The 27,829-nt window shown below is 37.4% G+C and overlaps 2 protein-coding genes across 9 annotated transcripts in view; one reads left to right on the forward strand and one right to left on the reverse strand.

Moving 5' to 3' along the window:
- The window catches only part of LRP11 (LDL receptor related protein 11), a 51,062-nt gene extending 27,646 nt beyond the window's left edge, over positions 1 to 23,416 (forward strand). Inside the window, exons 6-7 of one of the 3 annotated variants that reach the window (XM_079146865.1) lie at positions 127 to 222; positions 4,935 to 6,295. In XM_079146865.1, the coding sequence (XP_079002991.1) occupies positions 127 to 222; positions 4,935 to 4,975 (137 nt within the window). In that variant the 3' untranslated portion in view covers positions 4,976 to 6,295. The other 2 variants (XM_079146866.1, XM_079146864.1) reach the window with 2 other exon arrangements.
- PCMT1 (protein-L-isoaspartate (D-aspartate) O-methyltransferase) overlaps positions 13,215 to 27,829 on the reverse strand; it is a gene marked incomplete at its 3' end in the record, with an annotated part of 42,601 nt that continues 27,986 nt past the window's right edge. For 3 of the 6 annotated variants that reach the window (XR_013764998.1, XR_013764999.1, XR_013765000.1), the window contains 5 exons: positions 26,477 to 26,597; positions 25,178 to 25,263; positions 20,723 to 20,892; positions 14,533 to 14,613; positions 13,215 to 14,026 (listed from right to left, as the gene is read on the reverse strand). Coding sequence is in view for 3 of the 6 variants with exons in the window: in XM_079146889.1 (XP_079003015.1) it covers positions 14,014 to 14,026; positions 20,723 to 20,892; positions 25,178 to 25,263; positions 26,477 to 26,597 (390 nt within the window). Of the gene's footprint in view, positions 14,027 to 14,532; positions 14,614 to 20,675; positions 20,893 to 25,173; positions 25,264 to 26,476; positions 26,598 to 27,829 lie in introns of those variants that run through there. The other 3 variants (XM_079146889.1, XM_079146890.1, XM_079146891.1) reach the window with 3 other exon arrangements.

Raw genomic sequence — 27,829 nt, forward strand, 5'->3', positions numbered from 1 at the left:
TAGAGAAAAAATTCTGCAATTCCTTCCTCTAAGTCCATCTTTAAAAATAAATAATGTTGTACTTTCATGTCTGTTTCCTAAAGTTTCTGATGCATCCTCAACATATGTTCTACTGATTTTATGCAGGTAGTCATTCCTCAAGCAAGAACAAAAAAGAGGAAAATTATATTTTTGAGTCCAAGAGTGATCGAGGAAGAGGAGAACACCCAGCCCCAGAAGCAGGTAAGTGGGTATCATGGAAACGCACTGCAGAGTAGACACACTTTAGAACTCCATGAGCCCAAGTGGAGGACGTGAGATGAAACCTAGAGAGTTCATGGCAGGAACAGTGATCCACGGACCAGACTGCCTCCTCATCTTCTGTGCCACGTGCATCCTGGTGCTCTTGAAGCAGCTTACCATCTCTGGACCTCAGCTTTCTCTTTCATCCACTCTTCTAGGGTGACATTCTGTGGAAATGGTCACACTTGTGGCAGACTGACCAAGAATTTGTCCTCAATGATTAGATGTCACAGTTCATAAGTTCATATTCTGGCTCCACCACTGAACTTGGTGACCTTGGGCAGGTTCCTAACTCTCTGGATCCCAATTTCCTCATCGAGGTAGCTACACCTGACTCTTAGGGTTGCCAGGGAGAATTAATGGGACAGTTGATACAGGGCATTGAGTGCCCTGCTTGGCTCATGTGATGAGTCACATATGTAAGTAATTGCTATTGAGCTATTTGTAATGCAAAAAGAATAAAGAAGAGACCTAGTGTTCTCTCCCAGAGCTCCAGCGACAAAGACAGAAGACTTCAGGAATGGGGAAGGGATATAGGAGGTGGGACTAAGTGAAGAATATCATAATCCCATACTTTTTGTTGTTTTGACTAGAAAGAAAACACTTTGGACATAGTCCTGTAGAAAGGCAGATTTTAGTCCTAATTTCCACAAACTAATTAGTAGGAAGAGATTCAGGAAAATAAAATATATTCTCAAGTTATACATCAAAAAATTGTGGAAAAAAATCCTTTCCTTTTCTCCTAGAGTGATTTTTTTTGTTTATTTCTTTGTTTTTAGTAATATTTGGACAATATTACTTGTAATCCCAGTGACTCAGGAGATTGAGACCGGAGGAACACAAGTTCAAGGCAACCTCAGCAACTTAGTGAGGCCCTACAACTTAGTGAGACCCTGTCTCACAGTAAAAAATAAAAGGGGCTGGGGATGTGGTTCAGTGGTTAAGCAGCCCTGGGTTCAATCCCTAGTACCAAAAGGGGGAAAAATGTAATTATATATTTTAAGCAATAGATATCTGAGAATAATCCAGATGTTAAGTACCTGGTTGCAACCTCACTCAGGTCTACTGACCCACTTGATTTAATCTATCCCAAGAAATTTGAATGAAAGAATCTCTCCTCAACATTTAGAGGGAAACCAACTTTCTTCTTGCCCCACAGCCAGATGTATCCAGAGGCTCAGCTGCAATTGATTGGCATGTATTCTATGTGTTAGCTATTTTGAATATTGTTCCTATTTGTATGATCTGAGTACATCATTCAAGTGCATAATTCATCACCTTAGCTGGCTTCCAAGAATTCTATCGTTGTGTGCTTTAGAAGGGGTTGAAAAATTTTAAATCTCAAATTGCCCAAACTAAAAGTATTGAAGAAACTATACCAACTAATTATTTAAAAGTGGAGAATACCTGGGTCCTGTGGTGCACATGTGTAATGTCAACTAAGAATTAGCTGAAAAAAGTAAAAACAAGTGGCACACGCCTATAACACCAGCAATTTAGGAGACTAAGGCAGGAGGATCACAAGTTCTAGATGAACCTGGGCAACTTAGTGAGACCCTGTCTCAAAATTGTAAAATAGAAAGGACTAGAAATACAGCTTAGTGAAAAGGTGCCTCTGGGCTTAATCCCCAGTGCCCAAACCAAACCAAAACAAAACAAAAACACACCTAGAATCACTTCCAGTATTCTAGCAAGTAACAACTTATGGGGGATTTAATTTTCCTTGTCATCAAAGTGTTAACCTCCTGTCTGATTTGGCAAATAGAACATTTTCCTTGATTGTATGTCTGTGGTTTGCTACCATAGTTATCTCTGCACCCCAGGGTTGAGGTTGGGACCTTTACCCCTAGCTCACTTCCCCTTTAGCCTAAATATTGATGCTCATTCTTGAACAAGTCAGACACATCTTGATGTCTAGAAGATTCTTCTTCATTTTTCTGCCCATAAAATGCAGAACAGGGGCTGGGTTTGTTCTAGTTTATAGGAAATAGTTTAGAGCTCTTGAGATCTCTGTGGGCATTGACCATAGTCTCTTTTTTGTCCTCTTCCTTTGCAGTATAACCAAATAATATAGCCTGCACAGGAAAATGGAGTAGGGAGAGAAATGACACATTAGGCCACCCAACTCTTTCAAAACTATTTCCATAAAAGTGGTCATTAGAAGACTGATTTAATTTCCTTTTGATCACTCTGACCAAAATATCTGACAAGAAAATTTATTATGGTCTTAAGAGTTCTGTGCATGGTGGGATGGCTCCATTAATATGGACCCAAGATAGCACATCATGGTGGAAGTGCATGGCAGAGGGAGGCTACTCAGGAAATGTTGACCAAGAAGCAGAGAGAGGGAAAGGGCAGTAGGGAAAAACAGCCCTTCCAGTGCACACCACCAGCAAACCAACTTCTAGCCACACACCTCCTCTCTAGTTACCACCCAGTCAGTCCATTCAAACTAAGATGACCAATTAGGTTACAGCTCTCACAGTCTAATCATTGTATCTCTGAATACTCCTGCATTAATAACAGGAGCTTTGGGGGAACACCTCACATCCAAACCATGACAAAGACACGGTGTCTACTAAAGCCCAAACACTTGTCATGGAGGAATGAAATAGTGATTCTTGACACTTCCAGAGGGCTCCTGTGTGTGGAATGTATGAGACAGCTCTAGGTCATATTCCTGTGGGTTTAATGCAGATTTTTGTTGTTGTTATTGTTGTTGTGCTCTACCGCTGAGCTACACCTATACAGCTATGCATCCGATCACAGATGGTCTTTTTTTTCCCCACAATTCTCTAGGTGAACACTGACCTCACCCAAAAATGTGATAATCAACAGTCACTAAAGCAACGTGTACCTCCCCTCCTCCTGCACCCAGACACACACTGAGAGTCGTGTTCAGGTTTACCCAGGATTCTGCAACTACCCTAGAGGTTGAAAACCTCTTATTAGCATGTAACCAGTTCTAAGTGCTCCTGTCTTCAAGAGGAGGATGGCTATACCTGGGGCCAGTTTTAGGTCCAGAAAATCAAGGCTATCCTCAGTCACCAACCCCTATATGAAGCAACTTGTGGGATGGGATCCACCCTCCCTTTTCCTCCAGCACTGAGGGAGGAGGTATCCTTCTCTTCCAAGGCCAGTCTCTCCCCTTTCTTAATGTAGCCCGTATTTCCTCAGGTGTGATTCCCCATGATCTATTAATTCTCTGGTTCTTTTAATCTCTGTTTCTTCAAACAAGTCTGCAAACACACCTATCTCTCCATTTATTAAAAAAACAGAATAGTATCCCTCAGTCTTCAGACTCCTGGAAATGAATTACCAGTGGCTAATCCAGTGGATTCTCTGGGTTTCAGCTCACTTGACCTCTGGTAGCATTTGATCCACCTGAGCCCTTCTTTGTGGACTTGTCTTTTCCCTCACCTCCCAAGACACTGCACTCTCAGGAAGACACTGCACTCTCAGGTGTCCTACTACTCCAACCCGTCCTTTAGTGATTCTTTTTGTTGCTCTTGCTCTTTTTTTATCTGTCCCCTAGATGTGGGAGTTTCCCAAGACCTTGCTCCTGACCTTCCTTTCTTCCTTTTTCTCTGGCCTCTCATCCACTTTCATGGCTGAGGTTACCATCTTCATGCCAAAGGTTTTCACTTATTTAGACCCAGATAATCCAAGAGCCAAGAGAAAATTCCATCTTGATCACCTATAGGCATGTCAATCTGAGAGCTTGTTTGGAGGGTCTAGCAGGGCAGCACAGCTACTGGTTCATATACCCTTGACCGAAGAACGGTCCTCCTCTGTCAGGAAAAGTTGCCCTCTTTGACTGAGCATGCAGCTTTGGGAGCCGTGAGGGAGGAAGGGGACACCCACCTAGCCAGCCAGATTAGCTCAGTCAACCTAGGCAATCAATGGGGTGACAGATGTTGTAGCCAGATCACCCTCACATCCAGACGTATCTATCTGAAAATGTCCAAAACCAAAATTATCTCCCTTACCCACCCTAGATAAACTCCATCATTATGTCCAAGTCACTCCAGCAAAAATCTCACCGACCAGACAGACGGACTGATCCTTTTTACATCTATACTTCATGTGTAATTTTGTCATGGTAACTTTAATACTTTAATATGGTTTTCTTTTTTTTTTCATTTAAATGTCTATCTACCTAGACTTAATAAAGTTCAGAAACAGTTTTATTTCCCTTTTGGAGGCATGGATACCACAGTAGCTAGAACCATAGGCTCTGGAGCTGTTCTTTCCGGGGTGGTATCCTAGCTCCCCACTTTTAGTATGGTATTAGACAAGTATTTAACTCTTGATGCCTTAGCTCCCTCACTTGTAAAATGGGTAAAACAATAGTACCAGCTTATGTGGCCGTGAGAATTTAATGATTTGAGCTATAGAGCTGGCATTCTTAGATTAGCTTATCCTTTTGGGGATAATTTATTTATTTTTAGTTGACAGAAATTGCTAACTGGGCATGGTGGTGCACTCCTGTGATCCCACTGACCTAGGAGCCACTAGGATTGCAAGTTTGAGACCAGTCTAGACAACTTAGTGATACCCTGTTGCAAAGTGATATTTTAAAAATGGGCGTAAAGTGCTCCTGTGTTCAAGCCCCAGTACCAAAAAGAAAAAATTGCTTCTTATATTTCCAGCACTTGGTTTGGTGTCTGGCACATGGAGAGCTATCAATTAATGCAGAATGAATGAATAAATGATGAAAGAAAATATGACAGAATCAGCTTACACCATGAAGATGTTTGTTCCTCTAGTTCCACCTGTTGCAAGACATTGCAGTTAAAAATAGTTATACCATGTCGCCTCCAAACCTGGCTTGACTACAGAGTAGAGCAGACTAAGAATAGAGCCTACTGCTTGAACGGAAGACTGATCTGGGGCACACCGTGTGCCTTCCAGACTCTGCAGTCCTCTAAAAACTGCTGGCAGTGGGCTTAGACCAGTTCCACGGGAAAAACTAAAGAGATGTTTTCCTAACGAACTCACAACCAAAGTTACATTAGCATTTTTAAAAAATTTTTACAGACATTTTTATTCATTGTACACAAATGGGGTACATCATTTTGTTTCCATGGTTGTGCACAATGTAGATTCACACCTACATGTACATAGGGCAATGATGTCTGTCTCATTCCACCATTTTTCATACCCCCTCCCTCTCATTTCCTTTTACATAATCCAAAGTTCCTTCATACCTCTCTCAGCATTTTTTTAAAAATTTACCTTTATTTTTATATGGTGCTGAGGAAATGAACTCAGTACCTCACATGTGCTAGGCAAGTGCTCCACCACTGAGCTACAACTCCAGCCCCTACCCCTACATAAGCATATTTTGAAGTTAGTTTTCAACAGAGGTTCTACTGGCTTAGCTGGGCAGAGGCACAAATCCATAATCCCAGCAATTTGAGAGGTTAAGGCAGGAGGATCGTAGATTCAAGGCCAACCTCAGCAATTTAGCAAGACCCTATCTCAAATAAAGATAAAAAAGGGTTGGGGATTTAGCTCATTGGTAGAGAATCCCTATATTCAATCCCCAGTACCAGGAAAAACAAAAAACAAAAAAACTTCTACCTGGCTGAAAGTAGGTTCCTGGACCTGAACCAGTAAATCAGGAGTTAGCCCATGTTGAAGAGAGAATGACCATGTATGAAGCATTTGGATTCATAAATGTGGTCCATCGCGACAATGAAAACCTTTCCTATGATCGGAATGTCTCTCACAGGGGGATTTCAGGGTGATCTTATTGCAATGTCTGTACCCACAGATACAGGTTTTGTAGGAATGTGGAATAGATTTGGTAGTAAAAAAAAGTCCGGATTTGAGACCTGTATCTATAGACCCTCAACCTACAAACCAAGCACTGAGGCAAGTTCCTTAACTCCTGCGCACCTTAGTCTGCAGAATGATGGCGATACTAACTGGAGTTGTTTGGATTAACTGGCACATGCAAAGCGCCCACTGTGCAGTCCACAGCCGCTGTCACTGTAGCCCTGTGTGTTCCTAACCCTTTGCAGGTGCGGTGCTGCCCCTGGCATTGGGTTTGGCCATCACTGCCCTGCTGCTTCTCATGGTTGCCTGCCGCCTGCGACTGGTGAAACAGAAGCTGAAGAAAGCTCGTCCCATTACGTCTGAGGAATCTGACTACCTCATAAATGGGATGTATCTGTAGCAAATGTGAAAGCTGAGGGCTAGAATGTGTTTCAGGTACAAGTTATCCTTTTATTAGCTTCTGGTATTCCTCTTTTGTTTTTAATTGAGCTAGAAGATTCTGCAAATCACAAACCTTTGTATTTATTTACTATAGAAAGATTGTCCTTAAGTACATGAAATATTTCAATATAGAGAGGAGTTCGTGTACTTAAAGACCTTTATAAATCTAATTCTGATTTACTAAGTTGTCCCTAGAAATAGAAATTTGCAGTCAGCTGAGGCAGTTTTGTCAGTATCCCAAAAGAGGGCCTCAGGGTGGTGGTGTTCACCCTTAGCTTTTGAGAAGTGGACCACCAGGCCCTGGGAGGACTGGGTCACTTTAGGAGTAGCTTCCTATAGCCCTAGTCTTCTTTAACCTCGAACACTCCCCTTTTTCTTCTACCCTGAAAAACATGTTTCTGGGGATGGATTTGAAGGGAGCTTATACTCTCAATGAAATGTTACCTATGGCAGGTTTATATGCAAAATTATAAATCTCTAAGACAGATGAAGCCTGAGAAGAGAGGAAGGTAGGTTCTTGCCAATGTCTTTGACATCATGTCATGTACTTGGGAGCCTCATGCTGATCTTCAGAGGGGGAAAAAAAAGCTAGACTTTGGATTAAGAACAGCTCTAAGATGGTTACAAAGTGAGATAGGAAATCAAGGTGGAAGTAATTCTGGTGGCCAAAAAATTTAACAGAAACTCACCTGAGGACCAAGTGAGCAAGGACAGGTTATAATACTTTGTCCTATCTGCTCATCACTATTCCACTCCAGAGCGCAGCAACCCATTCATACAGTCACCAGTTTTCAAGATGAGTCTTTTTTGATGAAAGAAAAACAGCAGGACAAAACAGCAGGACATTGAGAGGATTTCTGGGTATGGCTTTTGTAAAAATGTCACCATGTTTAAGAATCAGCAGGTTATTCCATCTAGTGGATGGAGCCAGCTTTTTTTCTTCATTTCTTAAATGCTATACAATGTTATAATGTGCAGTCAGCTAATGCCAGGCTTATATATTTCCAGAGTAGAAAGCAGTGTTGCACAAATTCATCCTTACAGAAAAGTGGCATCTAGCTTAGCATCTTTCCTTTTTAAATCTGTAGGTATTTAAAGACCAATTATTTCCACCAACATTTAATGCCAGGATTATACCCTAGAAATTATCCTACTGAGAGGAATGTGTGATGCAGTGCCTGTCTATGCTTACATGATGTTACTATTTATATATATTTTTTTTACCATAAATGACAAATCTTTTAAACACTTGAAAAATACTCTAGTAGTTTATTTTTAGACTATCCAAAGTAGGTGGTTTCTTTAGCAAAGGGCTTAATTTGGGTGGAAAATATATCAAAACACATTAATAAGTGGAAAGTTAGTTCTAGGAAAACAAATTATCATTTTTATCCTAAGAAACTCATGTTTTATTGAAGGTTTAGAATTGAGCAATGATTCAGTGGCAGTTTAAGAGAAATGGAGTGTGAATGAATTTAAGATGTGTGTACTCCCTGTGATGCTGTCTAGTGTTTTTATATAGAAGGATGTCACCTATAGCCATACCAAATAAAACTGATAACGCATGCATCACCAAGCCTTTTATATATGCAGAAATTAAATAGAATTTAGGATTGCTATAGTGTTGATTTACTTAAGATGTCCCATATGTATGTAAACAATATTCCTTTAATAAATTGTATTTTATTCTTAAACCTGTTGGAAAAAATAATTTACTATAAATCTGTAAGTTGTTAATATTGACTGAGCTGTTACTATATTATTTGGATTTAATCATTCCAACCCAATTTTAGGAAGAGGGAATTGTGGATTGGAGAAAAGTGACTTACTTAAAGTCACATAAAGTGTTAGCGGGGGAGAATGAAGATGTACAAAGTATTTACATCAACAGATGGATTGAACAGGACTTTTAAAAGTCACCTTACCTGTGATTATCTGATTGAAGGAGTTCTGCACTTATAATTCTAAAAGGAAAGATGTCTACAAGTTACTTCTCACAACATGTCCCTGTTTCATGTTTCCTAAGAAAAGGCCCACTAAAACCATCTTCCAAAATTTACTTTGAACTTCGTCTTCATGCTCAAGACAACAGCTACTTCTCCAACCTTCCAAAAGCATTTTCATGTTTCATGTCACCTGAGTACCAAATATGGTCTCTTCCATAGAAAGACAACAGAATTCCTTCATCTTTTTCCTAGTGACTTTCTGAAACCTGGCATTTGGCCCCACAATCCACCATCACGTGTATCAGCGCCTTCTTTCCGTCACTGATGGCTGAGATGCACATTCCATTTGTCCCTCAGTTTGGCTGTTAAAGATGAACCTTGTTGACTTTAACTTAATCTCTCCTATGGAAACTTACCACATAGGAGCATGTGCCCTAGAACACAGGCACCCCTACCTTCAGATGCTTCCCCAAATCATATCAATTACATCCTTAACATGATGATGTTCCTTAACACAGCATCTGGCCTAAGCAGATGTAATTTGGGGTCACTGTTAAATTACATCATCCAAAATTTCACATCTTGGTTTGGGGATTATACCCCTTTGTTCCCAGCAGAGCAACTCTATTCATTTGTTATCTGGACTCCAGGTTTTCTACAACGTTTTTGTATTAAAGTTGAATGAGAATTTCTCAGAAACTGCTCGAGTCAAATATAAAGAGGAAAAGCTTAGTTTGTCGTTCACAGATGTCCTCATTTCATTGGCTTTTTAAATGAGTTGTGAACTTCTTGGCTTCTGGCCCCATTTTCCTAGCTCTTTTGCCCTAGTGAAATCTGCATTCTACAGATGAAGAGAATATTTTAAGTTATAGCTACTTCAGTGGCTAAACACCTATAGATCCTTTGACCAAATATGAAACCACCAATTATAAAAATAAGGTTAGAGCTCCCAAAGCTCTAACCCAGTGTTTTCATGAATGGATTGAATGATTAGAACTGAGCCTTCTATATTTAGGTATAAGCATGTTTTCATTCCTAATTCTCAAGTCATATCAGTTTTCTAATCTTGTATGTCATAACACTGCAAAAACACATGAAAAAGATCAACATACTATTCCACTTAAGGATCTTAAAGTTATATCTAAATTTAGGAAATGTCTCAAACAAATTTAATGGAAGAATAACATTTACCAAAAAAAAAAAAAAAAAAAAACAAGAAAGGTCAACTATAAAGGCTTTTTATAACAGTGTTCTCTTTTGGGCTGGGGGTGTGGCTTAGTGTAGTATCTGTGTATACACATACACACACACACACACACACACACACACACACACACACAGTGTTCTTTCATTTTCACATGACTGAAGATCCAAAGCTCCAAATAAATCAAAGGGTATTTTTCTTAACATTTAAAGAACAGTTCTACAGGTAAACTAGGGACTCAGATAAATTTGTCTCTAAATGTATTATAATTATCTAGAGATTTGTGTACAGAATAAAGAAATCAGAACCATGAACTTCCCAGTCTGAGGTGAGTTTTTTTTTTTTTTTTTTTTTGGCCAGTGTCAGTGGATGACACAGCAAGTCTGACCTTTCGTCAAATCCCCACCTGTGCTTTCTTGGCCTGCTTTATCCAACTCTCCTACCTCCTAATTGCTCACTGGGGCCAACATCCTAAAGAAATGAGAGTTCTTTTCCCCAGAAAATATCTTTTTTACAGCCAATTTCAAACTGATACAAGTGTTCACATGTGCACTCCCTTTGATTTACAGTGTAATTTCTAGGCAAAATCCTAACCAGATAGTTACAATGGGTAGAAAAATCCTACATAAACAAATAGTGGCAAAAAAGAAATCATTCCATGTGATGTGGGGGACTTAGTGAAGGGCTTGGAAATTCAAACCCAAAGTTCCCCATGAGCCCATGCCCCTGGACAGCTGCCCTCTCACACAATGTCTTCAGCATTGCTGTATCACCTGACCTGTGAACATAAGTTTGTTTTCTGTGGTCACCATCCTACTGGATTACCACCTAAGTGAGAATGAATTCTTCAAAAGAAGCAGCCCTTGAGTGTCCTCCCATGTTGAAAGACAGAAGGAAGGGAGGGAAGAAGGGAGACTGGGAAAGAAAGAGGCCACCACAGGCCCCCAGGGATTCACTGGCCCAGCACAGCACGGTGAATGGAGTAGTGTTTTCTCTCCCACCAAGCAAAGGGACACTTCATAATGAGTCCTGGCCCAAACACAAAATCAGTTAGGGAACCAACAACTACTGTTGTAGTAACGATAGTACAAGAATTAAGAATAAGGAAATTTTTGGACTTGATTTTTTTTTATTATATTACAATACACAAACACAAATTTCCTTGAGCCAGTTTTCTTCAAGAGGGATTCTTTCACTGACACTCTATTTGAGTCACCTTTTATGTATAGCAAGGATAAAACATATCTTTCTGAAAAATGGTACAAGAAATCCAAAGACAAGTGAAATTCAATCAGAACTCACTTGTTTTACTGAATATTATTCTTTAAGGACAAAGTAAGCTGCAGAATAATAATGAATTATATGCCTCAAGAATTTTAGCACTTACCTAAAATAAGTTATTGGTCCACTGAACCATACTTAGAACTTTTTTTTTTTTTTTTTTTTTTTTTACAAATACTCCCCATGTTTATTATTCATTTATAATACTAGTATTCAATTACCATACTCACATGAGTTCTTTGAGTGGCATGCCAAACTACTGGAAAATTTGTTAATATTTAGTTGAAAACCAAATATGCTTACCTTTCTAATAAGACAAAAAAATGGAGTTATTTCCTGGCTAATAATCACATACCAAGAATAGCTTTGAAGAATTCATGACAATTCATTTATTATAAAAAAAAATCCTATTTTAGAATTCATTGCATTTTTAAGATGCTTTAGTATAGGTACATTGTAGCCAATTTAAAAAGTTTAATTGCACTTTTAAAAAATTTTAAACAAAGGCAGTTTTTAAAATTAGGGCAATGGTTCAAATATTTGCATTGTAATAACTTATTACAATGGTAATAAGTTATTTCTCCTCACATGTCATTTTCTTGTGGGAAAAGAGTTAAAACTTTATCCTCAATAGAAACTCATGCTTTATCATCACTTTTTTTTTTGAACTGGGGATTGAAACTCAGGAGTGTTTTACTGTGGAGCCACATCCCCAACCCTTTTGCTATTTTTATTTAGAAACAGCATCTCACTAAGCTAGGTAGGGCCTTGTTAAGTTGCTGAGGCTGGCACTAAACTTGTGATTCTCCTGCCTCAGCCTCCCGAGTCACCAGGATTGCAAGCGTGCGCCACAGCTGATTACTACGTAAGTTTTGACAGCTAGATGTTGTCTTTAATGAGGTAAGAAAAAAATACAAAAATAGGAAAAGTCTTGTTTCAATATATCTCACTAGACTGGAACTTTCTGAAATTTTTTCACTGTTGCCCTCCATAATATATAAAGGAATCATTTCTATTAAGGAAAAATAAAATGCCAAATGCTGACTAAAGATTAACATTTCTTATTGAGAGCCCACACATATAAATTCAGCTCTCTTAAAGAACAAAGCTCTAAGACCTAGTTAAAATGCATTCTATCTATGTCTACCTATTTAGTAATACTTCCTTAAAATTCATCCTGTTTATTCAACATTGTGAAATTTTAATTCTTAAAAGTGCAAAGTCCAAGAGCAATGCTTGAACAATGCTTGAAGCACTGGTCTGTACCAAGTGGGTGGCAGTTTGTCTTACCATACTTATAAACTGTCTCGGCAACTAGACTGCAGACTTCTTGAGAGTAAGGATCTTCTTTTTCTATCCTCAAAACCTAACACAGAGATTTATATATAATAAAATGTAGGTAATAGATATGAAAACCTAGACTAGCAGGTAACTTTAAGTTAAATTAAGTCTTTAGCAACAAAGACCTTTGCAAACACCTCAAGTGACACTGAGTCCTGGACACGAGGGTTTTCATAGCCAAGGGTTCAGAAGTGATAAACAATAATAACTGAAGGCAATGATAAAATCAGATTTTTGGGCACCAAATAATGCTAGATTCCTATGTCTAAAGCATTACCCAAGAGAAGACACTTGTGAAAAGATGTATGCATAATTTTAAAAAGTCATTTTTAAAGAAGTAATAAACATTTTAAGAGTAGGGAAGGCTGAGTCACATGCTCACACAGGATTTCCTTGGCAGAATTCTGCACACTTACACACAGTAGGAGGGCTCTGCTGGACGTTCTGGTTCTGCTCATTCTAGAGCTTGTAGTAATTTCTCAAATTCTAGAACCCTAAGAAAACTAAATCTTATAAAACAGTATAAAATCACAACATTTAAACAAGACCCCAAAGTGCCTCCACTTTCTTAGAAACACATTTTATAGGCACTGTATTAATAAATCTATTTATAGATGAGAGGTGGGTTTGGTATGCTTATCCTCAACTGCATTCTTCCTTGACATTAAGTCAATTCATTCACCCACTCACCCATTTGGCATTTATTTTCTAACTACTATAAGATGAGCCCTGCATTAGACCAGCAGAGAGAAATGGTGAATGTTCTTGCCCTACAGAAATGTAGCCATAGACACAATGTACAAATGAATTAATACTATTACCTACTCAGATTTCACAAAACAGGATTAGAGAAGCAATTTACCTTTGTGGTCTCAGTCAGCATTCTGTATCTTGGTACCTCATGTTCTCCCTTCTAGATTCAAACACCACCAATGCCTCTTTTGCTTTTAACTTTATTTGGCAAAGCAGCACTGCATAAGCTGTGCAGAAACCAGCACACAGCTAACACAGCATGTTAGATTCATATACATTATCAGCAGCCAACTAGAAACAGAAAAAACAATACTAAGCTACAAGCCTCCTATCAGGTTGGGGTGGGGAGGGAGAGAGGAAGAACTATGTCAGTTATGTCCAATCTAAACAACTGAGTGTTTATAGGACATTACCTGCCATCTTCTTAAGTTTCAGTATTTACAAATGCCTAGTTTTAAGGTAACAAAGCAGCTGATTGTATCTACAACATGCTATTCTATGATACCACATCAAAAGCTTTAAAAAGAAAGCTCATCTCTATTTTCTTAGTAGTCTCTAACAGACATCCAAATACCAAGAATCTTAACTTGTGAATGGTGGTGTTATCTGATGCACAAAAGAAATCTCATAAATTAATATCAGAACAGAATTAAGTGTCCAAGAAAAGAAAATTCACTCCTCAAAATCAATTCACAAACTAACTTTTTCATTTTGCAGAAACCCTTCTTTTAATATTTTAAAGTAAAATGTGGGCATGTTAAAGTAATAACACAGATTTATACTTTGTATCCTTCCTCTACCATTTGGCTCTGTGCCTCTTTGAAGAATTAGAAAACCCTACAAAACCACAAATTTCATGCTGAAAATAACAGTGTAACAAAGTCCAAAACAAGCTGTGATGCTATTGGTTTTGAAAAAGCTGTAAGGACTGAGATGAGCGATCCACTGCAGTATTATAGACTGGTCAAGCTGATGTTGCTTTTACAGTTCATCCCTGGGGGGAGGAAAAGAGAACAAAAACAGTAAGCAGGAGTCACATACTACAGAATTTGGCTTTCTAATAGTTTAGATACAACACTTAAATCAGCAAAAATGCAGTGATCCCCAAGCCATGTAGTAAAAGAAATAAGCACAAACAATCCCAAGTCAAAGCAAAAATGGAAGTCAGTCATTTCAAACATCTTTCATGCTACTCCATAATGAAGTACAAAGCCTAAAGGGCCTGAGTTCTTTATCTTTACTTCTAAAGATAGATTTCTTCCTTCACGATCAAAAATTCAGAAAAATTAGGACTTCTACATCTAGGATCATTTTGCTAATGCTATTTGCTGTAAAATAGCAATGTGAGTATTCAGAGTTCAAGATTTTTTTATAATTACATTCACAAAATTGGACAAAAGTATAGTCTTTTGCTTAGAACATCTGTTAGCAATTCCAGAGTGGGTCAATACCAACCCAAACTCTCTGGGAGAAAGTGCATCATCTGTAGGTATGGTATACCTGTCAGCTGACTTCATAAGGCAGCTTTATCAGCTCCAAAAGAAGCCATTCGCTCAGCCAGGGGGAGCACTGTGCCAGCAACTGCCAGTGAGAGGAAGGAAGGAATAAAAATGCAGTCTAAAATAAACTGTATGGTATATAAATTCTATCTCCATAGAATTATTCCAAGTTAAAAAAAAAAAATAAAACTACCAGAAAAGCCTGAAAGCCTCATAGTTGAGGGAAATCTGAGGGATAAAAACATTGTTAAACACTCAAGTACTTTAGGGGTAAAGAAACATTCTCTTTGCAATTGTCTCAAATGATTCAGGAAAAAAATCTTATACATGGATACAGATGAAGAGTGGTGAGAAGGCACAAGTGGAAAAATGGGAATAAATGGTGACTGGTGATTCAGAGTTTAGTTTTGAAGAAGTTGTTAAAATAAATTTGAAGGGAAGTGAAACAGTTTACATACCACACGTTAAGTGGTCTTTCTGGTTTTCAAACTAAATTTTATAAATAGTACAGAAAATATCTTAAAAATTACTTCTCCCATAAGCTGCCTTTATTTTATTTATTGGTACTGGGAATTGAACCCAGGGACATTTAACCACTGAACCACATCCCAAGTCCTTTTTATTTTTGAGATAGGGTCTCACTAAGTTGCAGAGCACTTCACTAATTTGCTGAGACTGGCCTCAAACTTTGGATCTTCGTGTCTCAGGCTCCCAAGTTGCTAGGATTACAAGAATGTGCCACTTGGCCTGGCCAGTAATGGATTATTTTTAAATAGTAAATTATAAATTCTGTCTCTCTTAACATGTCCCAATAAGAGCCCTATAATTCTCATAGAAGAGCTTTTACTTAAATACATGCAAGCATTAAAGTATTTAGTCTACAAAGGGTTCACTTGTAAAATGTTCAGGTTACAAACTAAAATTAATTCACCTGTGCTTAGTAAGATTTTTTTTTCAGTACTGGGTATTGAACCCAACTCCCAGTCAACATACAATAATTTAAAAAATAATTTATATTTTATTTACCTGTTGCAAGGCATTAAAGATATATATATATATATATATATATATATATTTTATTTTATTTATTTATTTTTTTTTGCAGTACTGGGGATCGAACCCAGGGACTTATGCTTGAGAGGCAAGCACTCTACCAACTGAGCTATATCCCCAGCCTGGGATTAAAGATATTATAAATTCTAATGCCCCAGCAACACATAGTATGTTTCCAAGTAATTCTCTTTACTTAAAAAATTTTTTAATAAATGAAAGTAGATTTATAGAAACAAACTTTAAAATTTAGGATGCCAGGAAAAGCCAAAAACTTGTTGCCAGAGCATGTACGATGTTGTCACAACCCAATACTCCAAAATCCATGCACTGTTGTGCTATTAAATATTTCTTAATGTTCGAAATCCTACTTGGCATATCTTTCTTTATCTGACTTATATGCGTGGGTCATTTATAGTAAAAAAGTAGCAAGTTGTGTGTGGTGGTGCATGCATGTATTCCCAGCTCACAGGAAGATGAGGCAGGAAGATCACTGCAGCCTGGAGTTCATTACCAGCCTGCCAGCCTGGTCAACACAGTGTTACCTCCATATTTAAAAAAAAAAAAAAAAAAAAAAAAAAAAGAAAGGAAAAAGAAAAAAGAAAAAAAGGAAAGGAAAGAAAAGAAAAAAGGAATGTGACCAAATATGTGCTAGATATATTAATAACTGTATAAATTTATTACATTTGGTTTAATTACTCCATCCTAAACATTCAATCTTATATATTCTTTATTAAGAACAAATAAAAAGGTGTACTACCAGGAACCAGGAATGTTTTCTAATAACGTAATGGAATTTCTAAGATAATATAAGCTTTGTATGAAGCTATTATGGGAAACATTTGTAAAATTTTCATAATGTTGTAGAATATGTAGAGAATTAAAAAAGGACTAATTAGATATTCTAGCATTTATACTCTCAGTTTTAGAGATGTGCAATTCAGGGCTGGGGCTGCAGCTCAGTGACAGTGTGCTTGCCTAGCATGCATAGGGCCTGGGTTCTATCCCCAGTGCAAAAAAAAAAAAAAGAAAACAAAAAAAAGCACAATTCATCACAACGTATTTTTCATGTATGTATGGTACTTTAAGAGGACATCAATAAATAAAAAGATTATAGAAGGATAATCTTGATGCATTCCTGTTTCATAAATCAAAAATGGACCCATTACATTAACTATGAGACTATTAAAAACAAAAACTAAATAAAACTTTCACCAGGAGAGGAACAAAATATTGATTCCTACATACTTATTTTTATTTACTTATTTATCTATTTATTTATTTATTTATTTTGTGGTGCTGGGGATTGAACCCAGGACCTTGTGCATGCAAGGCAAGCACTCTACCAATTGAGCTATGTCTCCAGCCCAATTCCTACATACTTATATAAAACATAAATTTAAAAAGCATTAAGTTTCTTAAGTAACTAACATGACTTTTACATATCCACCATCATGACCACAGATTCTAGGTCTACAGCTTGTAGATCTGCATTTCTCTCTCCTTCTATTAGTATCCTAAAATTACAAGTAACATTTTTCCAAATATAAGGAGACACAAACCTATTTGGGTTTAGAGCTCTATCTGGTACAAAAATTCAGTATGCCCACTTGTTACAAGTCATATGTTTATTTTTATTTTTTGTGCCAGGGATTGAACTACTGAGCCACGTCCCCAGCCCCCACCCCTTTTGCTTTTTACCTTTATTTTCATGTGGTGCTGAGGATCCAACCCAGTGCCTCACACGTGTGAGGCAAGCGCTCTGCCAGAGTCACAACCCCAATCTTCCCAGCACTCCTTTTTAATTTTTTTTTTTTTTTTTAAATTTTGAGACAGTCTTGCTAAGTTGTGTAGTTCCTAAGTTACTAAGGCTGGCTTTGAACTTTCAATCCTCCTGCCTCATCTTTTCAGGCCACTGGGATTACAGGTATACAATTTATTTATTTATTTATTTAATTTATTTATTAACCGGTGCTGGGGATCGAACCCAGGGCCTTGTGCTTGCAAGGCAAGCACTCTGCCAACTGAGCTATATTCCCAGCCCTATCATTTATTTTATAGTCACATCTCCTTGGCAAAAACTGGGTCTAGTCCTCATCAAGCACTGCAACTAGCTCTGAAAAGCTAGAAGGAGGAAGAAAAGCTGGTGATAAGCCAGAAAGGTACTATGATGAATTATTAATTAAACCTGAACAAAGAACAGAAATCATCTAGCCTGACAAGAAGATGACCAAAAAACTTTGACAATTTTCAAGAGTGAGATGGGCACTTAGAAAACAGTGTTGCTTTTTAGATGTAGTTATCATTCCACTTCTTTCAATCCTTACTAGCATTACCTTGGACTCAGGCCATCACATTTCACCCCTGAATTGCTGTGAACGTCTGTTTCTGATTCTAGTTTTGTGCCTCTCCAATTTACTCTCTACATAATAGCCAGAACTATTTTTCTGGAATATAACTCATATAACTGCACTGCCTGGTTTAATCACTTCAGCTACTCCCTGCTGAGTCTACCCACCATACACTGCAATTGCCTGTTGGTCATGGTCTTGGTTTGGATCTCCTATGTGACTATAAGCTCCATGAGTTTCAATGTCACAAGTGAAGATTCCTGGAAACCAGTGCCTGCCATAAAGGGCATGAACTTATTAAGTTCATGAGTGATATTAAAAGTGTCCTTAGCACTGACATATAAAAACTTGCCACTAAAATACATACGTGTTGGGCTGGGATTGTAGTTCAGTGGTAGAGTGCTTGCCTAGCATGTGTGAGGCACTGGGTTCAATTCTCAGCATTGCATATAAATAAAGTAAAATAAAGATCCATTGACAACTAAAAATATGTTTAAAAAAATACACATGGGTTACTTGGAAAAAAAAGGAAAAGAAGTAAGTCCTTAGTCAAGCACAATGGCATGTAGCTGTAGTCTCAGCTACTTGGGAGGGTGCAGCAGAAGGAAACTGAGTTTGAGGCCAGCCTACAGCAACACAGGGAGGCTACATGAGGGAAGGATGGGGAGGGAAGGGAAGGGGGACCTCTGTATGAAAAAAAAAGGAATCAGCAAAACTGCATATACAGAGTTAGAGCCAGGGCCAGGAAGGACCTTAACAAGCAAGGGCCCAGGAGCTTCAGCTTCATTAGCTTCATGGTAAATCCACCTCTGGTTATAAAAATAAAATACCTTTATGTAATTTATTCATCATTAAATTATAGGTAAGATGTTCAGTATTTTATTTATAAAATGAAACATTTTAAATTTACTAATTTGAACTCTTGTTATCAAATTTCAGTTCAGTAAAATAGTTGCCCCTTTTATAAACAATGATAATGCTTATATAATTATATAATTTTTTAACCATGCTAGAAGCAAAGTGAGGCAGGTTGTAATCAGCTATATCTGATTCCAACTAAAAAGACCGATAGTTTTAAAGATTATTTTTCTAAGAAATAGCTGTACCTCAGGACAGAATTCAAAGGAAGCAGCTATGCTACAAAAGGAGAAGGAAAAAATGCAATTTCTAGTGAAGTATCTTAGAAAAGGCCATGCTGAATTTAGTTAAAACACCATTTTAACAAACTGAGTTAGAGTCATTGTCAATTTTACAATTAAACATTCATTCAAAAAATGCCTTTCTTTATAGAAACAAATCAAAAACTTAAATTATCATTTACTGGAAATTATTTATCTTTTTTTTTTTTTTTTTTTGTAGTAGAGAGGATTGAATGCAGGGGTGCTTAACCACTGAGCCACATTCCAAGCCAGCTTTTAATATTTTATTTAGAGACACAGTCTTGCAGAATTGCTTAGGGCCTCACTAAATTGCTGAGGCTGGCTTTGAACTCATGATCCTCCTGCCTCAGCCTCCAGTGTGCACTACTACACCTGGCAAGAAAATAGTTATCTTAAGAACTGAATCTTTCTGTGAGCTAAAAATAAATTTTAAGATAAGGAAACTGTAAAGCCTTCCTTATAAGCTTGCATTTAACTTCAAGCACTCAGTTAATGGCACTCCCGTGTACCAGTCTCACTCCCTCTCACCAAAGGGAATAGGGAGATGAGGGAAGGCAAAGAGGAGGTGAAATTGTGGCTTCAAACAAAATTTTAAGATTTTGCTATAACATAAATCAAAACCAGGGTCAGCTACTGTGGGGCATGCCTGTAGTCCAGCTACTCTGGAGGCTGAGGTGGTAGGATCAAAGTTCAAGGCCAGCTCAGACAACTCAATGAGATCCTGTCTCAAATAAAATTTAAAAGGGGCTGGGGGTGTAGCTCAGTGGTAGAATGCTTGCTTAGCACGCAAGAGGTCCTGAGTTCAAACCCCAGCAACTCCAAAACCAAAAAAAGGCATTGAAACAAAAGCAGGCAGTATCTTCACAAGGAGCCTCGTGCATGCTGTGAAGACTTGTTGTCCTGTGTGGGGCTGGCCTCTGTGTGGGTTTGTGAGACTTGGGCACTTACGGAGCAGCTTCTACAGAATCCTTCCGCTCCCCAGGAATTTAGCCAGAAGAGCTTAAAAATTGGCTGGCCCAGTATACAGAATAGTGAAAAGTTCATTCCTAATGGTGGATCTAAAATGATGGTTGGATATGAAACAGACACAGGCTGTCATACATCTACAAATTGAATGAAAGAGAGAAATCAAGCCAAAATGTAGAATGTTCTCTCCGGGAAAACTGTATTCTTTCTCCTTCTTTCTTTTAGTAACAATAAAACAGAAAGTAAATGAGGCAGGAAATGATGGCCCCTTCTTTCCAAACCAAAGCCTGTGTTTCCATGCCCATGCAGCAGCTATAAAAATGATATATACATATAGAAACAGTGTGACAGATAATGAGTAAAATATCCTTAGAAAGTACTAAGCTGCGGTTGAAAGTCTCATTAAAAAAAAAAAAAGAAAGAAGAAACACCACGTGCCAACCAAGTCTCACCCATCCTTCCCAAAGATATGAGGTAAACCAAAAGAAGGGCAGACCATGCAAACTTTTTCACATGTTTAATGTGATGATTTTCTGATGTTTTAATGGAGTAGCATGAAGGTGGCAATCAAAAAACTGCTCTTCAACTCTAATGTCTTAAAATCCACACCCTTTCACCTTGCACGTGTGGAAGAAGTAAGAGCAGAAGAGAAAATCACTTCCACCTGGACCACTGCTTCTCTTTATCTGTTAAAGGCACATATATCACCCCCATCAGAGGTTTCATTTTGACGCTGCCATCTGGTAGCTTGTCATACTGCTCCAACATTTGATTTCCACCTGCAGGACCAACTGGCAATATCAATCTTCCACCAGGCTTTAACTGGTCTATTAGCTAAAAGAAAACAAAACAAAACAAAACAAAATAAAATAAAACATAAGCACCTGACTTTATGTTAAAATCATTTGACATCACTACAAGCAATGTGTACTGTGCATGGGCAGAAAGCAGAAATGCACTTTATTTAGCACTGTAAGTCATTTCTCATATCCTTGGGGACTGGTTACAGAACATCTCATGTGTACCAAACCACAGTTACTCAAGACCCTTATGTAAAATGGCACAGTATTTGCATGTAACCTATGCACATCCTCCCTTATACTTTATCTCACTTTTTAAATATTTTGAGACAGGGTCTTGCTATGTTGCCCAGGCTGGCCTCAAGTGGTATATGTCTAACTTAGCCTCTCAAGTAGCTGTACGTGCCAAGTTGCAGGTATGTGCCACAATGCCCAGCTCCTCCCATATACTTTAAATCATCTCTAAATTATAATACCTAACACAAGACCTACACATCACTTCATTTGCAAGGATTCAGAACAGTACTTAGGATACAGCAAACTCAAGTCTTGATTTTTAAAAGTTTATATTATTTTCCCCAAATATTTTCTCTCCATCGTTGGTTGAATCTGAGAATGTAGAACTGGCAGATACAGAGGGACCAACTATACATACTTTGAGTATTATACCATGACTCAGCTCTCACTTACTCATTTACCCCTCAGGCTCCCCTACTAAACTACAAGTTCCTTGACGATAGGGTACCTACTGATACCTGGGTACAACTGCAGTGCTCAATGTGTCTGAACCAAACTACCTAATGTAGAGTTATCCTCTTTGGAAAACCAAGGGCAAAGCAGAAAATTCTGACTGTGTGCCGTTTTTGGATCTTTGTGGGTTGGAAAGGGGTGGCAAGTATAGAAAATTAGCAAGAAATCCTTGTTCTATTATTGCAGAATCTAGGGCATCACTGAAGCGGAAATAAGGAAACCCTAGTGACATGACTGAATTTAGGATTACTAGCACCATCAGGAGGGAAGTTAGGGCTGAAGTCCTGCTGCATTAGAATGAGGACATTTCTACAAGGAAGACCGAAAAGCCCCTCCAGGCAGAAAAAGTTGGAATCGTATGTTACCATTTGACTGACCTTGCTGATCAACATTATTCAAAAACAATAAGGAAGAAAACTAACTTTAGATAGAGTTACCCCAGGGAAGGGTGCCCTCAATTAAAATTTGGTTGGCAAATCTATTTTACTTTTTCCATTTTATCAAAGAAATACTGCAAGTATTTTTAAGCTATTTTTCTAAATTTTAAAACTTACAGTAAAAACAGCAGATGGTTTCTCCCCAGACCCAATCTTACTCCCTAAACTCAGTCATTTTAAATCCTTATAGTCTGGTCTTCTGTGATTCATCTTTATATTTCAAAATATATGCTAGATAAGGATTAAGATTTTTTTAATATATAGTCCATTTCCTTCCCCCAATTTAACCAATCTTTAAAAACATTGTTATAACTGTATACATATAGTTTGCTCTTGAGCCACGAGGTATCCAGTAATTGCTTCTTTTCTTATAATTTTCTTGGGTTGGGGCAATAGCTCAGTTGGTAGAGTGCTTGCCTCACAAGCACAAGGCCCTGGGTTCAATCCCCAGCACCACAAAAATAAATACATAAATAAAATAAAATAATTTTCTTTTCCAGGTAACTAAAATTGAAGTCTTTTCTTTTTCATTTACTTAATTTTCTTTGTAACTGTCCTATAATGGTTCATTTGAATTGTCAACTTGATTGGATTAAGAGATGTAGATGATTAAGAGTCTTGATTAAGAGTCAATGAGACAATGTCTAGGAATGACTGGAACTTGGGATGGTGAACTGAAGTGGAGACCTTCCCTAAGCATGCACAGCACCACCCAACAGCATGGTGACTTGGATGGAATAAAAGGTGGAAGAACAAGGAAGCAGATGCAGAAGAAAGCTCAACTCTTCTTGAATGGGTTCTTGATTGCAGATTCGATAGTCTGAGGATATTGGATTCTCGCTTCTTCACTCTTCCAAAGAGGACTCTGCCAGTGATTCTCCAGGTAGTTTCCAGAAGCCTTGGTCTCAGACTAGGGTAGTACTGTTGATCCCTCTTGTTCTGGAGCTTCTGCCTCTTGGACTGCGCAACTACCGGGTATTTCTAGTTCCCCAGCCTGCAGACGGCCATTATGGACTATCCAGTTTCTGGTCCTGTATGCCAATCTAATAAATCCTCTTTTTATAATCATACTTCCTATTGACTCTGTTCCTCTAGAAAACCCTGACTAATACAGTCTCTAAATTTTTCTATTCTCCAACAGCTTTTCAATTAAAATTTCACATAGATTTCACTACTATCTAAGTAGTGCTTTTGTTTTGGTCTTGTCGGCAGAAAGGTCTAGGTCTACTGGAACTAGCCTGTGCAATAATCCTGGGAACCCCTATTACCTCTCTCTGACCAAGATACTCTAGTTCCCAGATGCTATGGCTTTCTCTCTGATTTTTACTTTCTTTCTTTCCTCATTTCTTCATCTTTTTTTTTTTTTTAAGTTTTTGTAGTTGTAGATGGACAGAGTGCCTTTGTGTGTGTGTGTGTGTGTGTGTGTGTGTGTGTGTGTTGCTAAGGATTGAACCCAGTACCTCGCATGTGTTAGGCAAGCCCTCTGCCACTGAGCCAGCCCTCATTTCCTCAACTTTTGCTGAAATTATTAAAGCAATTCTTCCAGAAGCACACTGTGAAATAGTGCATAGAATGTGAGACAGATTGAGATTTCTGAGTCTAAAGTCATTTTTATTCTATTCATTTGGTGATATGTTTTCAAAGAGAAATCACAGCTGGAAATCATTTTCAGCTCCAAATTTTGACATTTTGCTTCTCTGACACATTGATTTTAATGTTGTTATTTTGCAGTCTAATTCCTTTTTGCTTGCCAATCCTTATCAAGTATCTGTTTGGTTTTTCTGGAAGATTTTAGAATCTTCTTTTAATCCTGAAAATTCTGAAATTTTGTGATGATGTTGCGATTCTTCTTTCTTATTTTAAAAGTTCATTAGCAGGGCATTAAGTAGATCTTTTCAAATTATAGAATTATGTTTTCTCTGTTTTGGTGAAATTTCTTACTTATGGTTGGGGCTGTTTCTCAGAGCTTTCAGCAGAAAACCTCCTTTTCGGATTCATGCTTCCTCTGATATTGAAGGTCCCAATGCCTCCAATTCCTAAGCCTTTTTAGAATTATACAGAGCAAACTGCTTCTGCATTAATGGTCTTCTCTGTAATCTGCTTGGTTTCTGCTTCTTCCACCCTTCTGAGTCAGCTATAACTCCATCTGTTTCTATCACACACAGTGCAGAGTTCACATTGCAGGTTATGATCTGTTTCTTGTTTTTTTAGCTGTTTTGGGTGATACTTAAGGGAAGCATAAACATCTTTACTTTGTTAACTTAAAACTGGAAAGTCCCTTTAGCATATCTTTAAGTTTAATCAGATGTCTATAGATTCCCATAATACTTCAAATGCTACAAGAACAATTAATCCACATTGGTAAGATTGAAGCCAGCCTTATTAAAGCCCTGTATCAAAAGAAAAAAAAAAGGGCTGGGATGTAGCTCAGTGCTAAAGCACCTCTGGATTCAATCCTCAGTACCACAAAAATTATTAGACATGAAAAACAAAAAACAAAAAACAAAAACAACCCTTGACAGGTTGAAGTGGATAAGACTCTTAGACCCTGGTTATCCAACCAAGAACTACATAAAACCTATATGTAACCTGGTATTTCAGTGAATATAACCAAAATTTTTCTTTTCTACTGTGTATATACATATATGTACACATATATATATGATAAGCTAGTGATATGCTAACATAGCATTAATTCCCCTATTAAATGTATATACATCTATTCTGGAATATGTTTTGTGAGGATATGATGTATGATGAGTACCTTTTCTGGTATCTCCTCTGCACCCAACATGATATTACTAGTTTGGTATTTAATAAAACACCAAACTGATTATCATGTCATGAATCTTAAAGGATTTTCCCAGTCTATTGTTGTCCTAGTTCTTTCCTAGATTAAATACTGCTTCAAATAAGACACCATGTGCTGGGGTTTAGTAATTTTCATGTAATTTATACTACTATTTACACATGGGGAGGAAAATATAAAGAATTCCAGCTAATTGTAAACAAAATGCATAAGATGAACGTTTCAGCATATTTTCAGCATCATCTCAAAGCCATTTCTATATAAATATTTTAGAGTTCTGGTTGAATAAAACATACAAAATAGGAAAAAAATCCCCCACTCACTGCCTGGGGCACAACTGGGGCTGCAGCTCCGACATGAATTGCATCGTATGGGGCTTCTGCAGCATATCCCATTCTTCCATCCCCCACTGAAAGAGAAACAAGTTGTGCATTAAAAACCTGTTCACATCAAAGCTAGCACAAGGAATCACAGTATAGGAGGTTTAAACAGGGTGAAATCATAGCTTTTTTTTTTTGCGGTGCTGGGGACTGAACCCAGGGCTTTGTGCTTGCAAGGCAAGCTCTCTACCAACTGAGCTATCTCCCCAGCCCCATAGCTTTTTCAATAAATGAAATTGCGATAATTGATACGAAAAAAATTTGTGAGGATCCCTATCCTCACAAATATATACAAAAATCAATGTCAGGAAGATCAAAGACCCAAACAGGAAGAACTAAAATAACAAGTAAAAATATAAGGATAGCCTTTAGTAGCCTTTAGTAAGGCACAGAACGCACTGGAAAAACTAGTAAGCCTTACTACCTTGAAATTAAGAATTTTTATTTATTAAAAGGGGACCAATAAGATGAAACGGCACATTAGGCTGGGGGGGATTAAGATATGTATAAATCAATAAAGGGCTAGTCTTTGGAAGACTTATAAATCAGGCAGGGTATGGTGGTACACACCCATAATCCCAGCAACTCGGGAGGCTGAGGCAGGAGGATCACAAGTTCAAAGCCAGCCTCAGCAACTTAGCAAGATCCTGTCTTTAAATAAAATATAAAATGGGCCAGGGATGTGGCTCAGGAGTTAAATGTGCTCCTGGGTTCAATCCCTGTTTTAAAAAAAAAAAGAAAGACTTATAAATCAAAGAAAAATACATATAAACAATCCAATACCTTAATAAGTACTTTACAAAGGAAGAAATGCAAATGGCCAAACCCATGAAAAAGTATTCAACCTCATTAATAGGAAAATATAAGATTAAAATTATAAAGAGATATAGCCCTATAGACTCACTAGAAGGACAAAAATAAAAAATAAGAAATAAAAACCTCCAAAAAGTAATTGTTTTCTTATTTTAACAAAAGTGAATATTTTGGGCTGGGGTTGTGGCTCAGTGGTAGAGCGCTTGCCTAGCATGTGTGAGGCTCTGGGTTCAATCCTCAGCATCACATAAAAATAAATTAAATAAATAAAATATAATTTTTTTTTTACAAATATGGAAAAAAAGTGAATATAAAAGAATTTTAAAGTGAATACAAAAGAATTTAATTATTAACTCTGAGCATTGTTCGGCTTGTATAGAATTTCTGAAAATCCTCTGAAAAAGAAATTAAAAATTTTCCAATACCCACCAACCAGTTGCACTCTCCCTGAAGACAAAAGTGTTGGATCATCCTTTCTGACATTATTTATTGAGTCATCTACTAGTTCTTTAATGTGATCAATTCCTATGACTTTTCCAGTACATCCAACCTAGAAAAGAGAAAATAATTCAATAGTTCATTAGGCAACATTTGTACTTTTAAAGTTGAGTCATTGAAATGTTTCCTTAAAGTCATACTCCTCAGAGAAATACAAAATAAATATCTTAAGTCTCCAATTAGATAGTTCAACACTCAGTTTATCACAATTTGTCACATACAACTTTCTCAAGTATAACTCTCACTGAAAAATAAAGAAGCCAGAATAAATTACGAAAGCTTATAATATTGAGAAAAAATAAATTTTTCTTGAATTTCTATACTTTTTTCTCTTTTGGTACAAGGGATTGAACCCAGGGGCATTTAACCACTGAGCCACATCCCTAGCCCTTTTTATATTTTATGAGAGACAGAATCTCACTGAGTTGCTTAAGGTCTCACTAAGTTACTGAGACTGGCTTTGAACTCCTGATCTTCCTGTCTCAGACTACTCAGCCACTGGGATTACAGGCATGTGCCACTGCATCCAGCTGGATTTCTAACTTTTAAATCTAGAATTTTGAAGTAAGATTTAACTACCAATATTTTATGGTAGTGTAGTAATTTTTACTTAAATCCATCTATAAGTATAACTATAAATATTAAAATTTATATAAAAATTTTGTGAGAAGGGATTCTTACACTAGAGTCTACTGCTCTTAGTGGAAAGTGTAAAAACATAAAAAAATGAAAAGGACTTGAGTATCAACATTACCTTGTAAAGACATTTAACTGAATAAAGCCTGTGAAGTCAGAAAACCTGGGTTTCTACCTACATTTCACCAGTTAAAATTGCATAACTTTAGCAAGTTAACTTCTCATTCTATGAATGAGATTCCTCAACTATAAAATGAGAAGCAAAGGGGTATGCATCCTATAAAGGATACAGGGATTAGATAAAAGCATATAGGAAAAGCACTTAGAACACTATTTAGCAAATGGTAAATGTGTGAAAAACATTGATACCATTTTAAAAGAAGATAAATTTAGTGATCTTTTAAAAAAATGAATATTCCTCTAAAACAAATAACATGTCAAGTGTAGAGAACATGTTACTAATTAAATGCTATTTCTAACATTTAAAAAAAAATCTGATACCTCATTTCAAGAATATGACCTCTACAAAACAAGCAAAACATGTTAAAAGTATACAAGGCCTCATTATGTGCCAGGTACTATTCTAGATGCTTACAGGATACATGAATTAAAAAAAAAAAAAAATCAGACAAAATTTCCACCTCCCTG

The sequence above is a fragment of the Sciurus vulgaris genome (genome assembly GCF_902686455.1).
Source record: "Sciurus vulgaris genome assembly, chromosome: 7".
Classification (NCBI taxonomy): Eukaryota; Metazoa; Chordata; class Mammalia; order Rodentia; family Sciuridae; genus Sciurus; species Sciurus vulgaris.